General features: G+C 40.0%; 1 protein-coding gene across 1 annotated transcript in view; it reads left to right on the top strand.

Moving 5' to 3' along the window:
• sorcs3a (sortilin related VPS10 domain containing receptor 3a) overlaps nt 1-27,052 on the top strand; it is a gene marked incomplete at its 3' end in the record, with an annotated part of 175,460 nt that overhangs the window by 93,907 nt on the left and 54,501 nt on the right. The window contains exons 6-9 of the mRNA XM_080447921.1: nt 3,607-3,696; nt 5,503-5,682; nt 19,333-19,479; nt 26,366-26,468. Of these exons, the coding sequence (XP_080304047.1) occupies nt 3,607-3,696; nt 5,503-5,682; nt 19,333-19,479; nt 26,366-26,468 (520 nt within the window). The remainder of the gene's footprint in view (nt 1-3,606; nt 3,697-5,502; nt 5,683-19,332; nt 19,480-26,365; nt 26,469-27,052) is intronic.

Genomic DNA, 27,052 nt, shown 5'->3' with positions numbered 1-27,052 from the left:
TTCCTGGATGCCACAGCAGGATCTCTGTCCCAAATCTTATAGATCAGCCTGTCATAGCGCCACCATGGGGCCGACTTTTGCAAAACACATGTTTTGATATTACTCCTACAGATTTTGTCCAAAAAACATGCAAATCAATACACAGTATCTCTATAGTCATGTGATCAACAAAGATCTGTCTGATTTTCCATATTCCATCCTGATTGGCTAAGATTGGCTTCCAAAGTTTGCAGGATTGGTTCATTTTGAACAAAATGCCTCAAATCAAGAACGCAGCATGCAATTTCCGTGAAAGTTTCCACGCAGATTTTCACTTGGCCAAGGAAGAAATGCCACTTGAAAACTTTTAAATCAGCCTCCTGGTGGCGCTATAACAGGTCAATTCACGTTTTTACCTATACATGCACCAATCTGGGTGAAACTTTGCACGCACACTCCCTAGAGGCCAAGGAAAAACCTTTCATTTTTCACATAATGCTTTTAGAGCGCCACCAGGAGGCTGACTTTTGAAAAACACATTCTTTGCTCTTACTCCTTCAGATTCTTTCCAAAAATCACGCAAATCGGTACACAGTATCTCTATAGTCATGTGATCAAGATGGATGTGTCTGATATTTCAAATTCCATCCTACTTGGCTAACATTGGCTTCCAAAGTTTGCACGATAGGTCCGCTTTGAACAAAATTCCTCAAATCATGAACGCAGTGTGCGATATCCGTGACATTTTGCACGCACGTTCACACTTGGCCGAGGAAGAAATGACACCCTTTTCACATTGGCCTGTTATAGCACCACCAGCAGGTCTAATTTAGAAAACGTCATTTTTGGAACAAAATGCCTCAAATCATGAATGCAGTGTCCGATTGCCGTGAAAGGCCTAAGTAGAAATGGCACCCTTTTCACATAGCCTATTATAGCGCCACCAGGAGGCCATAATAACCTACCTGACCTGGTGGAGACTTGTGCTCCGAGGAGCACTTTTTCTAGTTTGATTACCTTTTCATGACGTGCACTCTCCCATCACGGGTGGTTCTTGTTATCTTACAAAAAACATCACAGAACTTCACAGGGTTCTTGATAGTTTCAGGTTATGGAAAGGTTAGTCGAAAAATATCCAACAGACGAAGATAGAGTTGTCCGCCCAAAGGATCCCTCAATCATCAATGGAGTTTCAAGTATACAGTAAACCCACAACCTGCTCGACCTAAACCTCCCCTCTCCTCAGAGCTATACTCCGCGTTTTAAAGCACATTGCGTCACAGACGAAAGATCCTGGAAGGGATGCGGGGGGAGGGTGGGAATCAATCATACCAATTCCTCTTAAAGTTCAAATTGCCTCGGGTTCCCCAAACATCGATCTACCGCCTCTCCACTCGACTGTGCATCAGTGCTACGTACTGTACAGTATAACCTCAGCCTAGCTGTATATATTTCCTTCCCACTGCTTACTCCTTCTAGGCATTCACTCCACTCACTATAAAGCTGATGATTCTCAAACATTTTTGTTTTCAAGGACACCCCCCCCTTTTGATATGAATTATTCCACAGACCCCCTCCATTTGGTACCATTTGTTTTATCTCTGGAACCCTCATTTATATACTCTCAGAGTTACAGACATAAGGGTCAGAATCAGGTTTATTGTCACATCACAGATTTATAAGGTAAAGAAGTGGGTGAAATTTGTTTTCGTACATCGTTCCCATCGCAACGTTACTTCCATAGAAAGTAGATGGGGAGGAAGAAGAGGGGTGGGGTGGGGGGGCAAGTGGGAAGGATATCAAACAAGAGAACAACAAAAAGGCCAAACAAGTTATCTACAGTAGTACCTGAGATAAAAAATATGACGAAGGTGCCTGAGCATAGCAGCTATGTATACTGATGGACGTTAAGGTGCTTAGAGAAAAGAAAAGAAAAGCACAATGCGTTATACTATACATGGGATTAAGGTGCAAAAAAGTCAGTGCGTGTCGACCGCATAATCCACATAAGGTGGACTGACCCTGGTATAATCGAAGAGTCAAACGTTCAACCTATTGAAATGGATATTTAAAAAGAAGGGTTCAGCTACAATCTTGCTTTCGTGTGATTTTTATAAGTGTGTTTCTCCCACGGTCATCACCAGGCTAATGAGAAGTGTGTAACACCTCCAGCTCTATGAGATAAGAGCTTATATATACAGCCTGGAATGTTTACATAGGACCCTAGACCATTAACCCTTTAAGACCGAGAACGCATCTGTGTCATTTTAACATCGTGAAAATGTTTGCAAATCTTTGAATATATATATTTTTCAAAGCAAACATTTATAACTCAAATCTTTGTTTCTGAGGATTCTACAAATGTCTTCTAAATCCTAACAGTTTATTTTTATTTTGTATTATGTTGCTATAATCAGTGGCTTTCAAACTTTTTCATGTCAAGGACCCCCAAAAATGATATGAATTTTTGCCGCGGACCCCCATCTCAAAATACGTTGTTCCAGGGACCCCCCCCCCCCAGAAGTTGTAACAGAGTTAAAAATGTTCGCTGTGGAAAAACAGATATTCAAAGATTTGCACACATTTTCACGATTTTTCAAAAAAATAGAAGATCTACAAGCTCGTAGCGCGGCACTCAGTGCCACGCTACGAGCTTGTAGATCTGCTATTTTTGAATAGCCCAAAGAAATCTTAAAATGAATGACACACAGATGCGTTCTCGGTCTGAAAGGGTTAAAGGATGACTTTCTCCCAGACCGGAGTTGAGCATCCGTTTAGGCGACTTAAAGATTTCTCGTGACAATGAATAATGAGACTATTGATCGTACCTACGAGATATTTACCACAGCCTATACCTCCAGACCACAAAGTGCATCGACACCTAGACAAGAGGCCAGCATCCTCGGAATGCAAGGCGAGAGACGGCTATCAGTGGCCAAGTCCATGAACAATGGTGTAAAAGTAACTAAGTACATTTACTCAAGTACTGTACTGTACTTAAGTACAATGTTGAGGTATTTGTGCTTTACTTGAGTATTTCCAATTTCCAGTACTTTTACTTCTACTCCACTACATCTAAGAGGCAAATATTGTGCTTTTACTCCACTACAATTATTTTAGTTGCTAGTTACTTTGCAAATATAAATTATTACATTATAAAACATATATTAACCACTTTAGTCCTATTTTATACCTAGGCTATTTGAAAATTGCAAATCTACAACGCGAGCTTGTAGATCTGCTATTTTTAAACATTTCAGTACTTTTACTTTTGGTACTTTATTTTGATACTTTTGTACTTTTACTCAACTAAATTTTGAACACCAGACTTGTACTTGTAACAGAGGACTTCTACATTGCAGTATTGATACTTTTACTTAAGTAAAATATCAGAGTACTTTTTTCCACCACTGGTCATGAACATTAACTTTTGAACAAACTATTGTATGTCTTTAAAACCCCATCAGAAAAAAACAACACATTGATTTGTGCTTTCCCCTCCGATTCTGAAAAAGAAAATGACCACTAGCTTGTACAGAACAGATATTAACAGGTATTAATGGCATTATTAATCATTAATTGTGTATATACATGTATTATTAATGAACTGATCCACGTCTTTTGCAGGTTCCTACATCAGGACGAGCCAAGTACTACGTGTCTTACAAGAGAGACCCGTTCATACAGATTAAACTGCCAAAATATTCCCTGCCAAAGGTAAGATAGAGCAAACTTCCAGCAAACATCTTCATGAACATTGGCTCTCATTCATTCATTGATTGTTTTTCTTTAAATAATGTTGCATTAATTCTATAGCTCAGTTATGTAATCATATCGTCGTCATTTACCTTCCACATTCATCTCACAAACATTCTCTTTCATTCTTCTTATGATCACTTTTATTTTAATATTATATATTATTACTCAGCTTTATTGCGGAATATTAATTACATGAAATGATTAAATAATTATGAATATAGGGTCGCGCAGCAAAAATAGCCGATCTACAAGCTCACAACGTGCTGTGATGTGCCTCATTGTGAGCTTGTAGATTTGCTATTTTATTTGTTAATTTTTTTTAAACTGTTGATATACAAGCGCACAACTCGTCACATCGCAACAGGTTTTTTGCAACATTTTGCAAAATTTTAAAACAATTTGAGTACTTTTACGTTGTTACTGTAAATATATGTTGATGCCAATACTTGTGCACATTAACTCAAATAAAAGTTTGAATACAGGCATTTTACTTTTACTTATGTTTAAAAAAATATATATAAATACTTCCTCCACCACTGGCATTCCTTAATTTTCAATAGGCTCTATGCACAGCAGCCATATTGGATAGAAATTGGGCCTCTTCCTTACTTCACAGGTGTTATCAATTATTGTAATTAAGGCTTTGTTCCATTTAGTGTAGCACAGTGGTGCTCAAGCTATTTTTAATTGCAAGGACCCCCGTAACTCTGAGAGTGTACAAATGAAACCAAATGGGTTCCATTTGTACACTCTCAGAGTTGCACACCCGTAAAGGGACCATTTGGAAACCCCCTCAAGGAACCATAAGGGTCCCTGGACCCCACTAGCAGAGCGTAACTTTCCAGTGAGCCAACATGCACAACATCAGCACCCTGTCTCTGTTTGACCAGAATGGAACCACAGAGCCTTAATTAGTCTAATTGGTAACACCTGTGAAGGAAGTATAAGGACGAGGCCCGATTCCTCTCCAACATGGCTGCTATGTGCACAGAGCCTTATTAGTGACTTTTCCCACGTTTCGGCCCCTCAGCGAGCGGCGGCACGCTCGCAGCACACATCAGTATTCACCTCCACGACGCCCTGTAAAGGCCTGATCCCCATGACCAAAGCCCCCCAAAAGGGTCAGCTTGTTCTAATCCATGACGCCGTGACCTCCCATCATAACTGCTCTTTAACCCGTTAAAACCGGGAAACGCGTCTGTGTGTAACCACCTTAACCATTATTTTATACTCTGGGCTATTCGAAAATAGCAGATCTACAAGCTCGTAGCGCGGCACTGAGGGCCGCGCTACGAGCTTGTAGATCTGCTATTTTTTTTAAATATCGTGAAAATGTGTGCAAATCTTTGAATATATGATTAACTCAAATCTTTGCTTCTGGGGGGTCCCTGGAACCACATATTTTGAGATGGGGGTCCGCGGCCAAATACATATCATTTTGGGGGGTCCTTGGCATGGAAAAAGTTTGAGAACCACTGATATAGCAACAATAGTTTTTCAGAAAAATGAAGACATTCGTTGAGACATTTGACAGTTGCAAATGTTCGCTTTGAAAAATAGATATTCAAAGATGTGCACAAAATGTTCACGATTTTTCAAAAATAGCAGATCTACAAGCTCATAGCGTGGCACTCGGTGCTATGCTTGTAGATCTGCTATTTTTGAATAGCCCAAAGTAATGCTTATATAGCTCAAATCTTAAAATGACACAGATCTGCGTTCCCGGGTCTTAATGGGTTAATCTCGCCACGCTCTCTCTGATAGGATTTGCACATCGTCAGCACGGACGAGAAGCAGGTCTTCGCCGCCGTGCAGGAGTGGAACCAGAACGACACCTACAACCTCTACCTGTCCGACACCAGGGGCATCTACTTCACGCTGGCCATGGAGAACGTCAAGACCACCCGAGGCATCGGGGGCAACCAGATGCTGGATCTGTACGAGGTAGGGGACGCCGCTTATAGGCCTGTCACAATTATTACACAATCGTCTAATATAGCAATAATGTTTGCATAATCGTCATAATCGTTTCCATGTTGAAAGATTTTCACACAGTTTCAAATATTGAAAAAAGCAAAAATAGCAGATCTTCTTCAGAGCTACAACTTCGTGACGCGTTGTATAAAACGTTGTATAAAAATGATCAAATATGTCAATAATTTCTTTGCATATTTCAGTTATTTGTCAAATCCGCCCTGTACAATTTTTTTATACGAAGCCTACAAGGCTTTATTTGTTCCAAAAGTTCAACGCCAAAGAAACGATTAAATTCATAATCACAAATGTTTGAGTGACAAATAATCGTCAACTTAAATTTGTAATTGTGACAGCCCTAGACCCACTATTATGGCGTAAACAGAAAATACAGGGGGAAAAACAAAGAAAAGAGAAAGAATTTAGATGGCACGTGCCGTATGCTGCCCGTGCCATCAAAGCAAAAAGTACCTACAGTATAAGGACATTTGGATGAGTGCTGGTATTTTTCCATTTAGGCTCTATGACAGCAACTTTGATGATGGAGAGGGCCACTATATTTCCACACTCACTCCAGAGGGCCACACATGCATATACAGTACTGTCGGGCAGACACCTCCTATCTCCGTAATTATAAATGAATGCCGTACTTCGCGAAAGTGTCACACAAAACTAGCAAAAGTAGCTATTCTACAAGCTCGTAGATCTGCTATTTCTGCTATTTTTGAATTGGAATCCTGAAAAGTAAAAATTGTATTTAATTTCAAATGCATTTAGTTATACTTATGTTAACTTTATGAACTTAAACAAATACACATACATTTGACATAAAAAATACAATAGAATATTAATACTAGTCATTAAGCTACTGTGACTGATTAATTAAAGCGGGTCATGTTTGCATGTTTGGAATTGTAACAGCTGAAATCAATAATCCGATATTAACCTGCGGGCCGCCAGTAGCCCGTGTATGCTATATGAACTCTTCTGAACTGTACATCTGGTAAAGAAGACTACTTGTTGAGACTGAGCGGTGCTCACATTGTCATAACTAATTCAACCCATACTTAGTTGTATGATGAATAGCGGAAATAGATGATCCACAAGCTCACAGCGAGTTGTGTAAGAGCCCTTTGAGCCATATACGTACATGATTGTTTCTTAATTGATGATGTCACCGCAGGGCTTGGTCAAGGCCAAGTTGCCTAGGTATTCAACAATTCTGTAATCAGCCTCAGGTGTTGCCAGTGGCAGAGGCAAACCAGTTTTCGACTGTGTCTCATGAGAGCTGGAGGTCTGTGTGCGTTTGAGTATTAATTTTATTCATTTATTGTATGCTAAAGTGATTGGCACGACTAAGCTACTAAGACTAAATATCTTTTGTTATGAACTTCAAAGGACATTTGTGGACATCAGTTTGTATGGAGCACATGTCAGAACTCTGTCAGAAGTATAGGACTTAATACATTTAATAGTACACCTAAGTATTGGACTTGGGCGCTACAAGTTGCATTGAGTTGCATTGAGTGCATTGAGTAGTAAGCTTATTTTTTGCCTATGCATTTGCCTGAGGATGGATGAAAGTAGTGTTGTAATGGTTTCAATCAGTCCATACAAGTAGTTTTAATACATCTAATACTTCTTTCAGAAAGTATATGACAGGCACACATTTGTCTCCATACAGGAGAGCCTTCCCATTAGGCAACATGCTGGAGTCTTGACATGAAGAATGCACTTAAATGGCCTTTAGCTGCCATTTACTTGTGGATTTGTGATGACCTTGTTAGCGTATACTGGCTAGGAGGGTGCATTAGCATTCACGGGAGCGTCATAGCATAGCCTCTCTCTCCCTCCGTCTCTCTCTCCTCCCTACTGACTCCAGTTAACACTCACACACTGGCAAGTGTGACCGATAGACTGAAGGAAGTGACATATTGGCTAGTGGCAGTCACAGGGGTGGGGTAATTAATGGTGCCATTACGGGTCCAGCTGTGTGTGTGTGTGTGTGTGTGTGTGTGTGTGTGTGTGTGTGTGTGTGTGTGTGTGTGTGTGTGTGTGTGTGTGTGTGTGTGTGTGTGTGTGTGTGTGTGTGTGTGTGTGTGTGTGTGTGTGTGTGTGTGTGTGTGTGTGTGTGTGTGCGTGTGCATCTTTTAAAATCTACACACGCTGTTGTAACTAATGTTGGTTTCACAAATGGTGGCATTGGCACATGTGTGTGTGTGTGTGTGTGTGTGCGCACGCTTGTGTGCATGTTTATGCTCTTTTAAAATCTACACATGCTGTTGTAACTAGAGTTGGTTGCACAATTGGTTGCTTTGGTGGGTGTGGGTGTGTGGGTGTGGGTGTGGGTGTGGGTGTGTGTGTGTGCATTGTTCAGTTCAGTGTTGCATTGTGCCTGTGTGCCTGTTTAGGTCTGTTTAGGCATGCATGCCATGTGCATGTTGTGGGACTGAACTCAAGTGCATTGTGGTGTGTGGGGCAAGGCTAGGGGCACTATAACCCTGCTGGCCACTGTAGCTTCACATCTGCCACAGAGAGAGAGACACAGTGACCAGTGAAACGTGTCCTCACAGTCCAAACTAATTCAGAGAAATGATCATTTTTCGATTTCCGCCCTCCTTAAATCACTTGCACAATTATCGTCTAAATTGGAGAGATTTTTTGGGGGCAGTTAACCACTTTAACCCTGGCACCCCTATTGTGGGCATAATAGCTGACCATTTTCAACAATGAAAAGAAAATATAGCAGATCTTGAATATAAGAACGAGATGGCACTAAGAGACAGCGGCTTATTCTAGTCTCCTCGAAGCTTTTTACTTATTTTAGAGTTGTTGTTTTTTCCCTCTACAGCAGAGCATACCTGAGATCTTTGATTATTGCGGCACATTGTGAGCTTATAGATTCTAGATTTTTTTCTGGTGAGTGTCTAGATGTAAAGGTGTTTTTTATTTATTTTTAATAATTTCTTATTTAAAACAAAAAAATAATGACTTTCTCTTTTTTTTCCTTTTGGACAACTTTACCCATCTTCATATAATTGGTTCTCACTAATGCTCATGATGAAACGGTTAAAAAAAAACATCATAATTAGGCTGGGGTTTTTTTTCCAGACAATTTATTTTGTATTTGTATTGATGCAAGAACAATGGCTTCCATTATAGCATGCTAACTGTCCAGGAATAGCCTGCAGTTTCTATTGGCTTGGATTCCCCATCGATGATGTCACTGGTAGTCGGGTTTCTGAACTGTCCACAGCCCTCCTCTGAGACACAGACGGGGTAGACAAAAAAAATAACATATTACAATGAGCATTAGTGAGGACCAATTGTACGAAGATAGGTTGAAAATGGGTGAAGTCGTCCTTTAACCCAGGACGACCCAGAAGACCGGGAACGCATCTGTATGTCATCTTAAGATTTCTTTGGACTATTCAAAAATAGCTCATAGCGCAGCACTCGGTGCCGCGCTATGAGCTTGTATATTTGCTATTTTTTTATATATATTTTTTTTAAAGCAAACATTTGTAAGTCAAATCTTTGCTTCAGGGGGGTCCCTGGAACTAAATATTTTGAGATGGGGGGTCCGCGGCCAAACGCATATCATTTTGGGGGTCCTTGACATGAAACAAGTTTGAGCACCACTGATATTATAGCAACATACTTTCTTTTCAAAAACAATTTTGGATTTAGAAGACATTTTGTATAGAATCCCCAGAAGCTAAATAAATATATATTCAAAGATTTGCACAAATCTTAAAAAAAAAAAAAAAGAAAAGCAGATCTACAAGCTCATAGCTCATGAGCTTGTAGATCAGCTATTTTTGAATAGCCCAAAGAAATCTAAACTGCTTAATGGATTAAGTAGTTAAACTGATTTTGTCAATTGTCATCTGAATTTCATCAAATACCGTAGAAGCCGAATATCAGTATGAGTCGCTCAAAAAAACATTCGCTTGTTTGCCTTCCATGGTTATTATGTGATCTGCATGACAATGAGGCACTCAACATCAACACATTCTCCATTCCCCTCATGTGGCCATAAAAGATGCAAAGGAGCAGTATAGACGTGGTTGATCTCAGGGCGATTTGGCCTTCCCCGATAGCCTCAAACCTATGGATCTCTGATTCACCAGGAGATCCATAATAGCTAATAGACGGTGGGAAGCTTCATTAATCCATGTGGGAATATAGTGTAATACATCTGGCTGTCAGATGAAAAACCTGTATCTTCAACGAGACAACTTTTCAGGGATCTTTTCAAGGGCCGTGCTTTTCTGTTACATTAATCACGGATTCTGAAGGGCTCTCTTGAGGGAACGAGGGTCATGAATCGCACCTATACCACTACTTATTAACGAGCGGAAACCTTCAGCTCATGGAAATAAATTAAAAACTCACCCAAAAATCAGAGTTACCAAGGAGATGGGCATTATTACAGAAGAGATGGGGAGAGCATAATCGCTAGAGAAAAAAGGTCTAGTCTACCATTGATCAAGAGGTGATGTGTGTGCGCTGGAAAATATGTATACAGCATTATATGAGTCTGAATGAGCAGTAACCTGAACCTTTCAGTCGAGGACACCTCCCCTATGCTTGCTTAACAAGGTGAAGCAGACATGTTCTTGCTGCCTTTATACAAGCTTGCTTACAGCATCAGGGATGGGGATGGTTTTACAGCATGTACGTTCGCTGTATAGACAAAGGGTTTCAAAACCTTTCAATGCCAAGGACCCATAGCTAAAGCCTTTGGCTGTGACCCCCCCCATACGAAATGGAAGTGAAAGTGAAAATAGAAAAGCTACAAGCTCAAAACGTGTGATGTTGTAAGTTTGTATTGCCGGTTTTTTTTCCGATTTTTTTTTACCCTTTTTTTCTTCTCCAATTTAGTCATTATGACAATTGATTCCTCCGCACACACATCGCTATGTGTTGTATCCTACTGACTCACCTGCCAGTGAGGAGCCCCCCACCGGGAGGACATATAGGGCCCACACACACACACACACACACACACACACACACACACATACACACACACAACCATCTAGCCTATACAGGAGCCATAATGTCATAAGTGAGTATCCACTAGGCACGATTCATCGTAAATCGATTCAAATCAATTCAAACTGGTGACAATTTAAATCGATTAAATAAAGATTTTGTATCAATAATATAAGATTATTGATACAAAATAAAAACGTTTTCAGTCATTTGCTATTGTATTGAAAAGACGATAAGAGAAAACACAGTATTGTAAATAAAAAATCACACCCTGTGTGAAGTGGGCGGTGTCTTGCTAGCTAATCACAATACTGAATGGAGTCAACCAATCATGTACAAATAATAAATACATTTATTGAAACACTCTTTATGATGGAAGAAACCATAACTTTAAAAAAAACTTTTTTTTATTTTTTTTTAAGTTATTGTTTCTTATATAGGGCTATGCACATGTGTCATGTGACACTGGCCAATCACAGTCCTGAATAGACTGTGATTGGCCAATCACGGTGCAGGGTTAGGCGGGGTACTTTTTGGCCAATCACAGCGCAGGATTTGTTGTACAAATATCCAAACCTCACTTATAGGGGCTGTTTCACCACCCAAAAATAAAGGAGAAGAAAATACTGGATTTGTGTAAGAGAGAAAAAAAAGTGTCTGAAAAATAAATTTGTGTTTAAAAAATCTTGAACAATCGTATCATGAACCTATAGCATCGTGATGTGAATCGTTGCCTAGTATCCACATTAGGAAAATATTCAATGGCCTTTATATTATTTGCCTCATGGATTGGGGGGGGGGGGGGGACTGGAGGCAGCCAAGCACCGGGGGGAGATGGTGGAATATGTTTCAGCTCACCTTTCTGTTACCTCTGCCTATGATTCTTGTGAGCGGTGATCCACCTTGACACGGCCCCTCTATCAACGGTGCATTCAACCTGTTTACACTGACTGCTACATGGCTTCAAAAAGTCATCCTCTGGCTCTATTCCTGCTCGCTGATCTATGTCCGTGTCCTTCACGCCGCCGTCAAGTACAGGACGACGCCGCGTGGGTGGTGTGAACGATGGATAGACCGATGTCACGCCCGTCCCACTTGGCGGGAAGACATGTCTCTCATCGTTAAAGGAGCATTACACCCCTGGAAGAACTTGCAGTCACTCAATGTTAATCATATATATATTAATGATCTATTATAATATAGTAGATAACAGTAGCAAAATTTCAAATTTGCACCCTATGGCCAGAAAAATATAGAAGTCTTGACTTTGACTGGATGACTGGGGTTTGGCTGCATTACTACAATGACCACAATGCTTTGGGGCACTGCACTTCCTTGTGGGGAGGAGGCTGCGTGGGGGCGTGGTCTACGTTGTAACTTTCCCCTCCCAGTTCTCACTACAACAACATCAACAAACACATACAGCACATTGCATTGGCCAGTGTTGCCATGTCTGCTTATTATAAGCGGCTGGTTTCTAAAATGTAGTTGATATTTGGGCTCGTTTCCAAATGTTTTGATTGTTGTTTAAACCAGTGGTTCTCAAACATGTTCATGTACTTTTCCACGGACCCTCATCTGTGCACTGCGCGCCAACATATTTGCCAGGGAGACCCTACCAAAAATGTGTTGTTAAAATGTTTAAAAAATATTCCACATTTTGCACTTTTTTCCCCTCAAGATTTTTTGGAAAATAGCAGATCTACAAGCTCACACTGCGTCACATCGTTACGCGTTGTGAGCTTGTAGATCGGCAATTTTCAAATAACCCATGTCTAGGTTTCAAGTGCTCTTGGCACAGGTATTTTCTTTTGGGCTTGTTTTCATATACCTGGTTGCTTATTTCTCTCACAAGATCTGGCAACACTGAATGTTACGTTCCAACTTTTCCGACTTTTTTGTCTACCTTTGGATCACAAAACACGACATCGAAGCCATGTTCTTTCTTGGATCACGTGAAATACCCATTGCAAGTTTGCTATATCTATACCAGGATGTCAGTCCCATCATCACCGTGTCTTTGTTGCGCCAGCAAGCCAAGGTGAAACTATTAGTCTTGGCTGCTGTTGTATTGTGTTCTGTATTGATTTGATTGTATCTTATAGTAAACTAAATATATCATGTATAAATTAGCATAGTAACACTAAACGTGTGTGTCTGTGTGCGCGCGCGCACGTGCATCAATTTTTTTTCTACATTCCATCCCACCATGTAGACAGTCCGGTGCTGGTGACGTGACGTCCATCTTCTACTTGGGAGTCGGGACATCCATGGACATGCAGCATAGTCAACGATATAATAATAAAACAAAACGTTTCATACTCATGTCATGTGTGACTCCTTATTTCTGAGAGCATAATGTTTCACTGTCATTTCCAGTTATATTCTTTGGACTAAACTTATAGAAAACATGGGCATTACATTACTTTAGAATGACATGCTAATGTTCAAATACTCTTGTCATACACACAGCCTAATCGTTTTTTTTCCTCTTTTTTCAAATGAGACCGTTTCATGCTTTCAATTGGTGTATATGGATAATATTAGGTTTTACTATAGCCTATTGTATCTAAGACCAGTAAAGTTGAATCCAATGTGCTGGGGTCCCCAGAAAAATTATGATTACATGTAGAAGTAAATACTAACAGAATGTACAAGAGTTTTTCACTATTATATCTGTAATGCAATTATGTACCATTCTGCCAAATGAAAGACCATCTCATGAAACAGTTCAAAAGAACCCTTATAGAATTGGGGTTCACATTTTGTCATTATGAATGCATACAATGTAGAATGTACCGTGATCAATGAGTAGAGCAAGCAGGGTGTAAATGTAATCGTTTTATTTAGAAAAAGAATGGTTGTATCTCAAAAGGCGAGTCCCAGGGGTCTTCATCAGCCGAACGTTACTCCATTTCCGCAGCATTCTGTCCTGTTGAAAAGAACACATTAGATTACACTTGTAGATTAAATAGATATCATCCCACGTGAAGCCTAATCTATACTAATATTGCATGCAAGCCGCAAATAGCAGACCTAAAAGCTCACAAAGTGTCGAGTCTGACGCGTTGTGAGCTTGTAGATCTGCTATTTTCGGGACCCGGCGACGTAGCCCTGAAACATGACTGTCACGGGGGAACTTCAACCTGGTGTTTGCACTTTCTACATGTACAATCCGTACATCTACATAAACGTTCGGATTTCAAATAAAAAGTGCTTATCCCATGACCACGGATGTTACAATTTGAATCGGGTGGGTCTAAGTACCAGTATCTTCCGTATTGTTTAATAAAAAAGCATTTTAATCCGATCAGTGGCCATTTATTATGCGACCCTTATGCGATCGGTTGGGAGGTTTATGAGAAAATGACCACCGATCAGATTAAAATGCTTTTATTTAAACAATACGGAAGATACGGGTACTTGCACCCAGCCGATTCAAATTGTAACATCCGTGGCCATGGCATAAGCACTTTATATTTGAAATCTGACAAGAGACAAAGCATAAATTTGGCTTGTCACACAAGTGGTTTAGCTTTGCATTTGGCTAGCTATGGAACGACAATGTAAACAACACTGCTCTGCGTGCATGCGTCTATCAGAAGTCAACTACACATTGTATACTAGTCTACTACCCTAACTTTATTAATCTCTAACATTAAAGCAATCAAGTACAATTACACTTGGATTATTATGTCAAATTGGCATAACGTTTACAGCAATCATTACTTACTCTATAAAGTAATTAATCCAAGCTGTGTCCAGCATGATTTCAGCATACAGCCTGTTGAATTCCTCTGCGGTGGAGCTGCTCTTCTGTGTTTTATGGTTCAAATAAATATCTGTTGTGTTAGTATTCCTCCCACGGAGTGTTTACCGACGCGAGCAGGGAGAAAGAAGGCTGATCCCACTCTTTGGGAGACACCCCTTGGGGTGTGTGTGGGGTTGGTCTCACTGAGACACCATGTAGTGCGGACATAGGTGAGAACCCGCGGAAAACGTCATTTGACGCTATGGGCAGCAAAATCGGCGAAGTTCCCCTTTAAGGGGGTGGGTGGGTGTGTGTGTGTGTGTGTGTGTGTGTGTGTGTGTGTGTGTGTGTGTGTGTGTGTGTGTGTGTGTGTGTGTGTGTGTGTGTGTGTGTGTGTGTGTGTGTGTGTGTGTGTGTGTGTGTGTGTGTGTGTGTGTGTGTGTGTGTGTGTGTGTGTGTGTGTGTGTGTGTGTGTGTGTGTGTGTGTGTGTGTGTGTGTGTGTGTGTGTGTGTGTGTGTGTGTGTGTGTGTGTGTGTGTGTGCGTGCGTGCGTGCGTGCGTGCGTGCGTGCGTGCGTGCGTGCGTGCGTGCGTGCGTGCGTGCGTGCGTGCGTGCGTGCGTGCGTGCGTGCGTGTGTGTGTGTGCAGTGGTGGAAAAAGTACTCACAATTTTTACTTGAGTAAAAGTATCAATACTGCAATGTAGAAGACGTACTCTGTTACAAGTAATAGTCTGGAATTCAAACTTTAAACTGTAAACTGTATACTGTAATACTTTTGTAAAAGTACAAAAGTATTGGTATCAAAATGTACCTAAAGTAACAAAAGTTAAAGTACTAAAATGTTTGAAAATAGCAGATCTACAAGCTCACAACGCGTCGCATGAGCTTGTAGATCGGCTATTTTCAAATAGCCTATGTATAAAATAAGGCTAAAGTGGTTGATGTCTGTTTTATAATGAAATAATGTATAATTTTAATGAAAGTAACTAAAGTTTTCAAATAATTGTAGTGGAGTAAAAGTACAATATTTGCCCCTGAGATGTAATGGAGTAGAAGTACAAAATATTGAAAATTGGAGACACTCCAGTAAAGTAAAAGCACCTAAAAAATTGTACTTAAGTACAGTACTTGAGTAAAACGTACTTAGTTACTTCACACCACTGTAGTGTGTGAGTGTGCATGTGTGTGTGATATGGCAGGCGGGAGGAGGCGGCGGCGATAAATAATTACGGCGGTGATTGACAGGGCGGGTCAGAGGAGGGAGGGAGGCCTCTCGTTAGCGGCGTCCATCCCGTGTCTCCATGACGATGTCAAACGCGCTGCCTATTAGTGCCACTTATACCGAGGGATCCCTTTGGGGGGAAGGCGAGATGCTGCACGACTGGGACCCTTCACCGAGGCAACCGTCTGATGTAGAGCCAGTGGTGGAAAGTAACTAAGTACATTTACTCAAGTACTGTACTTAAGTACAATTTTGAGGTATTTTTACTTTACTGGATTATTTCCAATTGTCTATACTTTTACTTCTACTCCACTACATCGCTGAGGCAAATATTGTACTTTACTCCACTACATTTATTTGAAAACTTTAGTTACTAGTTACTTTTCAGATACAAATGATTATATTATTAAACATACATTAACCACTTTAACCCTATATTTAATACATAGGCTATGTACATAGGCTATGTACAACGGGTCGCATCGCGACGCGTTGTGAGCTTGTAGATCTGCTATTTTCAAATATTTAGTACTTTTACTTTTGGTACCTTGAGTACATTGTAATACCAATACTTTTGTACTTTTACCGAAGTACATTTTAAATTCTGGACTTTTACTTGTAACAGAGTATTTCTATATTGCAGTATTGGTACTTTTACTTAAGTAAAGAATTTGAGTACTTTTTCCACCACTGTGTAGAGCGAGCGAGCAGCCCATCATCTCTCTCTCTCTCTCTCTCTCTCTCTCTCTCTCTCTCTCTCTCTCTCTCTCTCTCTCTCTCTTTCTCTCTTTCTCTCTTTCTCTCTCTGTGTCTCTCTCCCTCCCTGTGGTTGCATATTGGGCTTGGGGTTTGGTTGAGGGATATGTCTAATGCCTCATGCCTGACTTGTACTCACTGTAGTTGACTGTAGTTCTATGAAATAGCCGATGTAACGAGTTCACAACGTGTTGCCACGCGATGCGTTGTGAGCTGCTTGGAGACGGGCTGTTTTCAGTGTGGGCGACACACTGAGCGCGGCGACTTAGTACAAATCAGGCCGACACCAGTGTGCAACTTGGTATAAATCATGCTTTTAACCCATTAAGACCAGGAACGCATCTGTGTCATTTTGAGATTTCTTTGGGCTATTCAAAAATTGCAGATCTAGTGCGGCACTCGGTGCCACGCTACGAGCTTGTAGATATGATTTTTTTTTGTTTTTAATGTTGGAATATTTGTGCAAATCTATATAGGCCTATATACATTTTTAACTCAAATCTTTGACTCTAGGGGTCCTTGGAACAACATATTTTGAGATGTTGGGTCTGGGCCAAATACCCATAATTTTGGGGGCCCTTGACATGAAAAGCACTTGAGAACCAGCATTTGAGTTATAGCAACAAAAGTTTACAAAATAAAAACTGTTAGGATTTAGAAGACATTTGTAGAATCCCCCAGAAGCAAAGATTGGAGTTAAAAATGTTTGCTTTGATAGAAATATAATATTCAAAGATTTGCACCATTTTTCAAAAAATAGCAGATATACAAACTATACAAGCTCATAGCGCGGCACTCGGTGCCGCGCTATGAAATCTTAAAATGACACAGAGATGTGTTCCCCGGTCTTAACGGATTAAGAGGCAAGTTAGCGCGGCTGTTCAGGAAAGACACGCGACGGGGGGGGCCGAAGAAGGTAGGGGGTCCCCGGAGGAACTCAGTGTGAGGAAAGGAGAGTAACAGATGAGGTGTCAGTTCTCTGTGGTCATCATTTAGGCCTGTCTGGTTCACGCTGACATGTGGGGGACGGAACGATAATTAGAGACAACACCTACTTGTAAAAACCAGAGACAAGCTAGTGGTGGAAAAAGTACACACACAGTTAAAGGTAGGGTAAGTGATATTTTTTGGTTAAAACAAAAAGTATTTTGTTAAAAGGTTAAAGCACTATATTCTGATAGTAATCATTGCTCTAGAGTGTTTTTTCAGTAACAGGAGTCTCCCCGTCTCTCCAGCTCTTTAATAAACAGAAGATCAAATTTCCGGTAGGTGTCAAAATCTCAGCCAATCAGGAGAAAGTACCAATTTTTAGCTTCCATTTTTATAGTGTTCCAGTTCCAATTTTGCCTGCTCATTTCTTAGTGTCATCACTTCCAATTTCACTTGTTTAATCTATATCCTGATTGAGTTCTCTATCCTGATTGGATAAAATTGGAAATTAAACTGAAACTGAAACGATTTTCTGTTTTATAGAGAGCTGGAGAGACAAGGAGACTCCTTTTACTGAACAAACACTCTATAGCAATGAGTACTATCAGAATATAGAGCTATTTAACACTTATTTTAACCAAAGAAAATCACTTAGGCCTACCTAGCTGTAGTATACAACCCTCGTAGACGTATTTATGATTCTGACGTCTTCAATCTACGAGAGTTGTAGGGTTCACGCCCCATGGAGACCTGGACTTTCTGCACTATGGCCCGTAGACACTCCAAACATGTACAAATGTGAAAATAAAGGTGCTTAACCCCAAGCCCCAAATGTTAACTGGCTCTACGTGGTAGTAGTTTAATGTAATGATCCATATCTTTCAATAAAGAAGTGTTTTAATGCCGTCTGTGGCCGAACGCCATTTTTTTCACCCTCGTTTACTTCCTGTTTACATTTAGTGTAATTCCGGGTTTCACCGGATGCGCCCCGTCACTACCCTTCACTACCGCCCATTGGGAACTTCCGACAGAATCGGCCACAGACGGCATTAAAACACTTCTTTATTGAAAGATATGGATTATTACATTAAACTACTACCCCGTAGAGCCAGTTAACATTTGGGGCTTGGGGTTAAGCACCTTTATTTTCACATTTGTACATGTTTGGAGTGTCTACGGGGCATAGTGCAGAAAGTCCAGGTCTCCATGGGGCGTGAACCCTACAACTCTCGTAGATTGAAGACGTCATAATCATAAATACGTCTACGAGGGTTGTATACTACAGCTAAGGCCTACCCTACCTTTAAGTAAAAGTATCAATGCTGCACTGTAGAAATACTCTTTTACAAAAAAAAAAATTACTAATAGAAGTAAAAGTCCGGAATTAAAAAGTACAAAAGTATTGGTATCAAAAAAGTACTCATTGTGCAGAACATCCCATTTCAAGTTTTCAAATGTATAAAAATCTTTTGAAAATAGCCGATCTACAAGCTCACAATGCGTTGCATCGCGACGCATTGTGAGCTTGTAGATCGGCTATTTTCAAATGGCCAAAATGTACTGTATATAGGGCTGAAGTGGTTAGTGTATGTTTTGTAATAATAATCAACATTTTTATAGGAACTAGTAACTAAAATGTTCAAATAATTGTAGTGGAGTAAAAGTACAATATGTGGGTCCAAGATGTAGTGGAGTAGAGGTAAAAGTATTGGAAATCGGAAATACTCAAGTAAAGTACAAATACCTAAAAATTGTACTTAAGTACATGTACTTAGTTACTTTCCACCACCGCGAGCTACCGCCCACGAGTCGTCTGCTGATTGCAGAGAGTAAACTTTTGCAGTCAGAAATAGCACACCGTTTGTCTGAAGTGTCATGTAAGACACTATTACTGACTATTAGTCATGGTGGGGTGTTAATTGAGACGGAGCCTGTTATGTGTCTATGTTTCCTGTGTAGGTGGCAGGCATCAAAGGGATGCTGATCGCCAACAAGAGGCAGGACAACCAAGTGAAGACGTACATCACCTACAATAAAGGCAGAGACTGGAGGCTTCTGCAAGCGCCCTCCGTTGACCTGGAAGGGAACGACATCCACTGCGTACTGGTGAGCTATGGAGCAGTGCTGATTTCATATTTTAGTCATCTGAAAAGTTTTACTGTTAGTCTAGTTTTAGTTGATTAAGTATCATAAGATCATGGTCGACTAAATCTACAGTTGATTTAGTCGACTATAATGTATTTTGGGCGGTGCCTTGATGGCGTCGTAATGGCTGATTTTAGCACTTGGTTGCATGGTGAAAATAGCCGATCTACAAGCTCACAACTGCGACGCGTTGTGAGCTTGTAGATAAGCTATTTTCAGGGCGCTACACCTGAGCGCAACCAAACATAAAATGACTCGTCTTTTAGTTCCACTGGATCTCTTCTCCACTCGTCACTCCCTGACATTTTAGTCTAGTTTTTATTTGTTGACGAAATTGTCAATATATTTAGTCTCAGTTTTAGTCATCATAGCTTAGTTTTTATTGAGTTTTTATGTAGTTTTTGTCAGTGAAAAAAGGTAGTTGACGAAAATAAATCGTCATAGTTTTAGTCGACGAAATCAACACTGTTATGGAGCTTGTGTTTTTTTTAGAAGACATGAATCAAGAATCAAGAGGGGTTTATTTGTCAAGTGGTCTGGCAAGACTGTGCAGCCACAGGAATAAAATATACAACAAGATAAGAATAGAATAAGAATAATACTGGACTGTAGTGAAATGAAATAAATTATAATACAAATAAAATAAAGAGATGAGAAAAATAAGATGGGATGAAATACAAGGTTAGAATAGGTTAAGACACACACTCCTAACCCTTGTTATAACACTCTTAGTGCGATGGGGAATGTACACAATTGGGGGGTGGGAGTGTAATAGAATGCATGCTGAGGTAATGTATGCATACAGTAAATACATCAAGCACACTATAACTGTATGTACATTTTGTGCAAGTAGCCGTGAGCTAAAACAAGCGTCGTTATTTACAGATGAGTGCAGCTTTCGCTTCATTTATTTCTTTATTTGTGTCCCCTTTTGTTTAGTTTAGTTGTGTCATTAACAGTCCATTACTGGGGCCATTGTATGACCTTCATAGTCCGCTCAGCCCTACCCAAGCACCTTATACTGTTGTACGCGTCCTGCTGGGGTGAAGGGGTGCCCCCTGTGAAGGTGCCATCAGCAACCTTATCGATGGTCGTAAGAGCCATATGAGCCAATTTGATGACGTCACCGCATAGGGCTTGGTCAAGGCCAAGGTTGCCAGGGTTACAGGGTATTTAACCCTGTCTGTAATCAAGCGCAGGTGTTGCCAGTCGCAGAGGCAAACAACTTTTGACTGTGTTTGAAAGAGCTGGTGGTCTGTATCCTCTGTGTTTATTTATTTATGTATTTATCTATTGTATGCTATGTGACTGGCACTACAAAGCTACAGAGAATACATCTTGTTTATGAATTCCACAGACATTTTGGACATAGGTTATTTGAGCACACGTCAGAACTCCCCACGGCAACCACATAGCACCTCAAGTGTAGGACTTGGGCGCTATACAATGGTGTTCATAAGTGTTTCTGACCACACAGTTGTCGCTGTTCACGAAGTACAGTAGAGGACTCGGTACGCAACCTTGGGGGACTCCCAAGGGTGAGGGTGGTAGAGATGTGCCTGCCCGCACTTAACCGCAGGGGTCTGGCAGATCAGAAGTCCAGGACTCAGTCACACACACAACAGGGTTAATTCCCTGTTCAGCCAGTTTGTTAGGCAGCATGGTATGGTCTTTAAGCAAGTGGGTACTATGGACTGGGCATGGGAGAGGCTGAACACATGGTGCCAGGAGACCAGCGTTGGTCTGACCCCCGCCCCGGAGAGACCGTCTGGACCGTCCACCCTTTTTAGCACCCTCTTCACGTCATGCTCGGAGAGGACGAGGACATGCTTACTATTGCAGGGAGGAACACACCCTTTCCACAATGCCTGCCGGGCAGAGCTAGCCTTAGGCATATTGTCGCTGTCAGGCAGAAACCTCAAAATATCCCAAATTCTATATTATATTTATGTATATATTTTTTCGTCATTTAATGCCCTACTTACATGAACCATCAAGCTAAAGTAGTGAAAATAGCTGATCTACAAGCTCAATGCGACGCATTGTGAGTTTGTAGATGTACAATATTTCTGAAACATTTCGTTCCATTTCCCAGAAAGTGATTATGATGTTTCCTCCCAACAGTGACAATATGCAAAATATTTGGTCGCCTAGGGCGTCTTGAAACTAATAGAGCTGGTGTGCTGGGTGTGCGGATTTATTTTATTATTTATTTTTGATAGAACAAAATATCTAAAAGTTTTGTTTCGAAAATGTGAAAACTAAATGTTATGGGAACCCCAGCAATGCACCCCTATCTCCATTGGCTTTTGGTTTTGCCCGGCCGTGTTGTCGTGTGTGGCGTTCCTGCATGCACACGACGCTGTGCTTTGGTTGATCTCAACTGTCTGTCATTAAATTTTGTCAACGCGTCGCAATGCGACACGTTGTGAGCTTGTAGATCGGCTATTTTCAAATAGCCTAGGTATAAAATAGAGCTAAAGTGGTTAATGTATGTTCTGTATCTACAAAGTGACTAGTAACTAAAGTTTTCAAATAATTATAGTGGAGTAAAAGTACAATATTTGCCCCTGAGATGTAGTGGAGTAGAAGTAAAAGTACTGAAAATTGGAAATACTTCAGTGAAGTAAAAGTACCTAAAAATGTTACTTAACACATACAGTGCCAAGATCGCGTCAACACGTTCTTTCAAATCCATCGCTTGAGTGCCAGGATTCCTAAGAACGGGTTGACACGTTCTTTTGAATTTTCATTGTTTAATCTGTGATCGCACGGCTGTGTTTATTTCTCATCAACACTTTCGTTTTCCACTTACGTCACACTCACCCGGAGCCGGATGTAAAAAAAATAATAATAAGGAAATAAGGAAAAACACCGTTTTCACACGGTATAAAAGACAAACGGACAGCTCAACTTCTATTTTCTTTGGTCCGGGTGACTAACAGTCATCGTCGTAGTGTATCACATCGTTTTCAGGCCGATCAGCGGGCCGGGAATTGTCGAAAACGTCACATCCTTTGAATGACCGGATATGACGTGGGCCTGTTTGGGAGGGGGTGAGCGAGGTGATCAATGTTTGGATGTGCTGCTCTCTACTGGTGGAACAATCGTAGGTGCTTGACAACACAATCAGAGAATGTATTTGAATGAAAAATTACAAAACAAAAAAATTAAAAAACACGCAAATTGCTGGCACAGGGGTGAGTACATTATGAATAAACTCTGGCAGTCAATGTGTTAAGTACAGTACTTGAGTATATGTACTTAGTTACTTTACACCACTGATACACTCTGAGTTAAATTAATTAACACTGAGGGACACTACAGACAGTACAGTATATTATGTGCACAAATAGCATACTATTTGTATGAACGCACACACATGCACAAATACAAGCAGAGTGCGTGGATGCAGAGTGCGTGAAACAGCAGTTTACAGCATGTAACTTACATTTTATTTGACATCAGACAATGAGACTGTGAAAGAGGTCTCGTCACTGTGGTTGCCCCCCCCTCTCGCTGAGTGCATGAGAATCATTATGTGACAAGAGATTCCTCATTATTAGGAATAAAACATCTATCTATTTTAAATAAAGCCCTCCGCGAATTCATTCATATTCATATCAGTGTTAATTTATGCTTACGGTCTTTAGCATTGGTCTATTTAAATCATAGTTTTGTTTTCAATTTGGTTCTTAATTTTGCGCCTTATCCTTATTCATAGAGCATTTCCAGGATCGCTGGATTCATTAATTAAATCGTTTTGTTTTCAATGTGGGGGCATTCGTTCACATCGTGCCTCGGGGCACCAAATGGGTCAGGGCCGGCTCTGCCACCTGGCCGACAATACCAGCCGCCAGGCCAGCTTGACCAGTGGTGGAAAGTAACTAAGTATAGCCTACATGTACTCATGTACTGTACTTAACCCATTAAGACCTGAGGCCGCTGACCCCCCCATCTCAAAATGCTTTGTTCCAAGGACCCCCCAGATCGAAGCAAAGATTTTAGTTACAAATGTTCACGATTTTTTTCAAAAATAGCAGATATACAAGCTTGTAGATCTGCTATTTTTGAATAGCCCAAAGAAATCTAAAATTACACAGATGCGTTCCTGGTCTTAATGGGTTAAAGTACACGTTTGAGTATTTGAGTATTTCCCTTTTTTGATACTTCTACTCCATTCTACAAAATATACATTAACCACTTATGCCCTACTTTATACTTTGGCGCTTCCTAAAACACCAATGAGATTTAAATTAACAAATCTTTTTTTATAGAATGAATTCCTTATTTCATTCAATATTACATAAACCGTATATAGCCCCGATCAAGAAGAACTAAGACATACTTGACTGAATTAAAATGGATTCCCTTTCTCCATAGATTTCATATCATAGCATCTTATCAAATAAGGCTTGAATAATTGTCTCAGAGAGAGAAACGTCATCTTATTACGGCGTCACAATAGATGAACTTTTCCCACTATCAAATCCACGAGAAAGAATATAGGATAATTAGAGCTAATTACGGAAAGTCAATCAAGATACGGCGAGGCACCTTGGCCTACAGTTATATAAGCTATAATAAAACAGAGGGTTTAGAATGTTAAATAACTGAGGATAGAGGTATCTTTGTGCTTGAATCAGGGCCTTTGCCGTAATGTAGCATCGCTGATAATACGCCCTATCGCTCTAACACATGCTCTGGGGAAATCGCACATTTAGTTACAGTATGAAAGAAAACCCTGTTGAAAAATAATGCTAGATAAGACGCAACACTAAACAGATCCAGATGTACTGCAATTCCTGACTTCAACAAGGCTGCTTTATTTATATATACATTCCTGTTGTGCATCCAAAATAGCAGATCTATAATCTTAGAGTTTAGATTATAATTGTATAATATAATTTTACAGATCGGCTATGTTCAGCACTCGACACCATTGTACGACGCAATGTAACTTCAGCATTAGGATTAGGCAGTGGTGTAAAGTAACTAAGTAAATGTACTCAAGTACTCTACTTGTACTTTAATTGAGTATTTCCCAATTTCCAATACTTTTACTTCTACTCCACTATCTCAGAGGTAAATATTGTACTTTTACTCCACTACAATTATTTGAAAACTTTAGTTACTACTGTAGTTACTTTGTAGATTTTGATTATTATTACAAAACATACATTAACCACTTCAGCCCTATATACATTTCGGCCATTTGAAAATAGCAGATCTATAAGCTCACAATGCGTCGCGATGCGACACCACATCGTGAGCTTATAGATCTGCTATTTTCAAAACATTTTTATACATTTGAAAACTTGAAATAGAACATTCTGCATAATGAGTACTTTTACTTTTGGTACTTTAAGTGCATTTTGATACCAATACTTTTGTACTTTTACTCAACTACATTTAGAAATTCTGGACTTTTAATAACGTGAGTATTTCTACATTGCCGTATTGATACTTTTACTTAAGTAAAAAAAACACTGGCATTAGGCTTGCTTTGTCTCCCGTCTCATTAGGCAGCTTCACTGCAACTCACTGTACGTTCACGATTAGGAACAAGAATGTTGGAGACATTAGAAGGGCTCCATGCTGGTTTAGAGGTGATTGCAGGAGCTCTCTGGGTGGCTTACAGTTCAGTGTGATTGCACATTTGTGTGACATTTTAATTACCATGGTGGGTTACTTTTGATTACCCAGTTCAGGCTTCGTGCCCTCTGTGTCTTTACAACAATTTCACGCTATCAATCGGAATGGAGATGAAAACAGAGGCGCCTTTTTTGTTTTCCTAGTTGCTGAACAGTAATTGTCTTCTGTTGTGTGTGTGTACGTTTGCCCTAAAGATTTGTCATTATTCTGTTATGTAGAATCCATCATGCTTTGTATTTAATGACAGATGAAATGCGGTTTGATGCGGTTGATTCTCTCTTTTCCGAGACTAAATTGAAAGCAGGGTTTTCATTTCAATTTCTTTCTCTTTTTTCTCCGTTCTTTTCATCGCATGGCTTTCCAGCAAAAGAACTGACGACTCTCTGTGACTCGAGATTCAAAATACTTTGTTGTTATTTTCGAGAGTGTAGCTATATATCTTTATACATTTATTTTATACATAATGTTTTGATTACATTTCAGCAATTGTTCTTCAGAAAGAATTATATCAATGTGTGACATATATTTAACAATTGAAGCCCTATTTTATACTTTGTCGTACGACATTATATGGCGGATATAGCGTTATTTCTGCATTTTTATTTTGTAATTTTCTAAAATGATTAACCGGGAACGCATCTGTGTGTCATTTTTAGATTTCTGTGGCTATTCAAAAATAGCAGATCTACAAGCTCATAGCACGGCACCGAGTTCCACGCTATGAGCTTGTAGATCTGCTATTTTTGAGGGGAAAAATCGTGAAAATGTGTGCAAATATTTGAATATATAATACACTTTTAACTTAAATCTTTGCTTCTGGGGGTCCCTGGAACTAAATATTTTGAGATGGGGCTAAATACAGTACATATCATTTTGGGGGTCCTTGACATGAAAACGTTTGAGAACCATTGATATCAACATATGTTTTTTTTTAGGATTTAGAAGACATTCGTAGAATCCCCCAGAAGCAAAGATTTGAGTTAAAAATGTTCCCTTAAATCTTTCACGATTTCCCCCCCCAAAAAATGTAGATCTACAAGCTCATAGCGCGGCACTTGGTGCCACGCTATGAGTTGCCAGGTTGAAAGTGGTCAAGTGTAGGCATATAGGCAATCAAACCTGTGTACCGGTGTGTATGAATTGTTGTGTTCTTCCAGCTCACAGTTGAGACATACATGATTTCTTCCTCCAGCCTTTCTGTTCGCTGCACCTCCAACTGCAGACGTCAGAGAACCCATACCTGTCTGGAACCATCTCCACCAAAAGCTCTGCCCCCGGGATCATCGTTGCCACAGGTGAGACGTAATCATTTTGGTCAGTGGTGGGATTTAAGTAACAAAGTATATTTACTCAAGTACTGTACTTTCGTACAATGTTGAGGTACTTATTTACTGGAGTATTTCCAATTTGTTCAATACTTTATACTTCTACTCCACTACATCTCAGAGGCAAATATTGTACTTTTATGCCACTATAATTATTTGAAAACTTTAGTTACTAGTTACGGCAGATATGAATTATTATATTTTAAAGCTTACATTAGCCACTTTAGCCCTATTTTATACCTACAGGGCTATTTGAAAATAGCAGATCTACAAGCTCACAACTGTGAGCTTGTAGATCGGCAAAAAAAAACATATCCACCAGTGGTGGAAAAAGTACTCTGATATTTCACTTAAGTAAAAGTATCAATACTGCAATGTAGAAGTACTCTGTTGCAAGTAAAAGTCTAGTTCTGAAATGTTTGAAAATAGCAGATCTACAAGCTCACAACGCGTTGCGATGCTACGCGCTTGTAGATCGGCAATTTTCAAATAGCCTAGGTATAAAATAGGACTAAAGTGGTTAATGTATGTTTTATATTGTAATATTTTATATC

Source organism: Gymnoscopelus braueri (genome assembly GCF_963280865.1).
Source record: "Gymnoscopelus braueri genome assembly, chromosome: 2".
NCBI classification, from domain to species: Eukaryota; Metazoa; Chordata; class Actinopteri; order Myctophiformes; family Myctophidae; genus Gymnoscopelus; species Gymnoscopelus braueri.
Note: the sequence above shows the minus strand (reverse complement) of the source record. Positions and strands in the feature narration are given on the sequence as shown.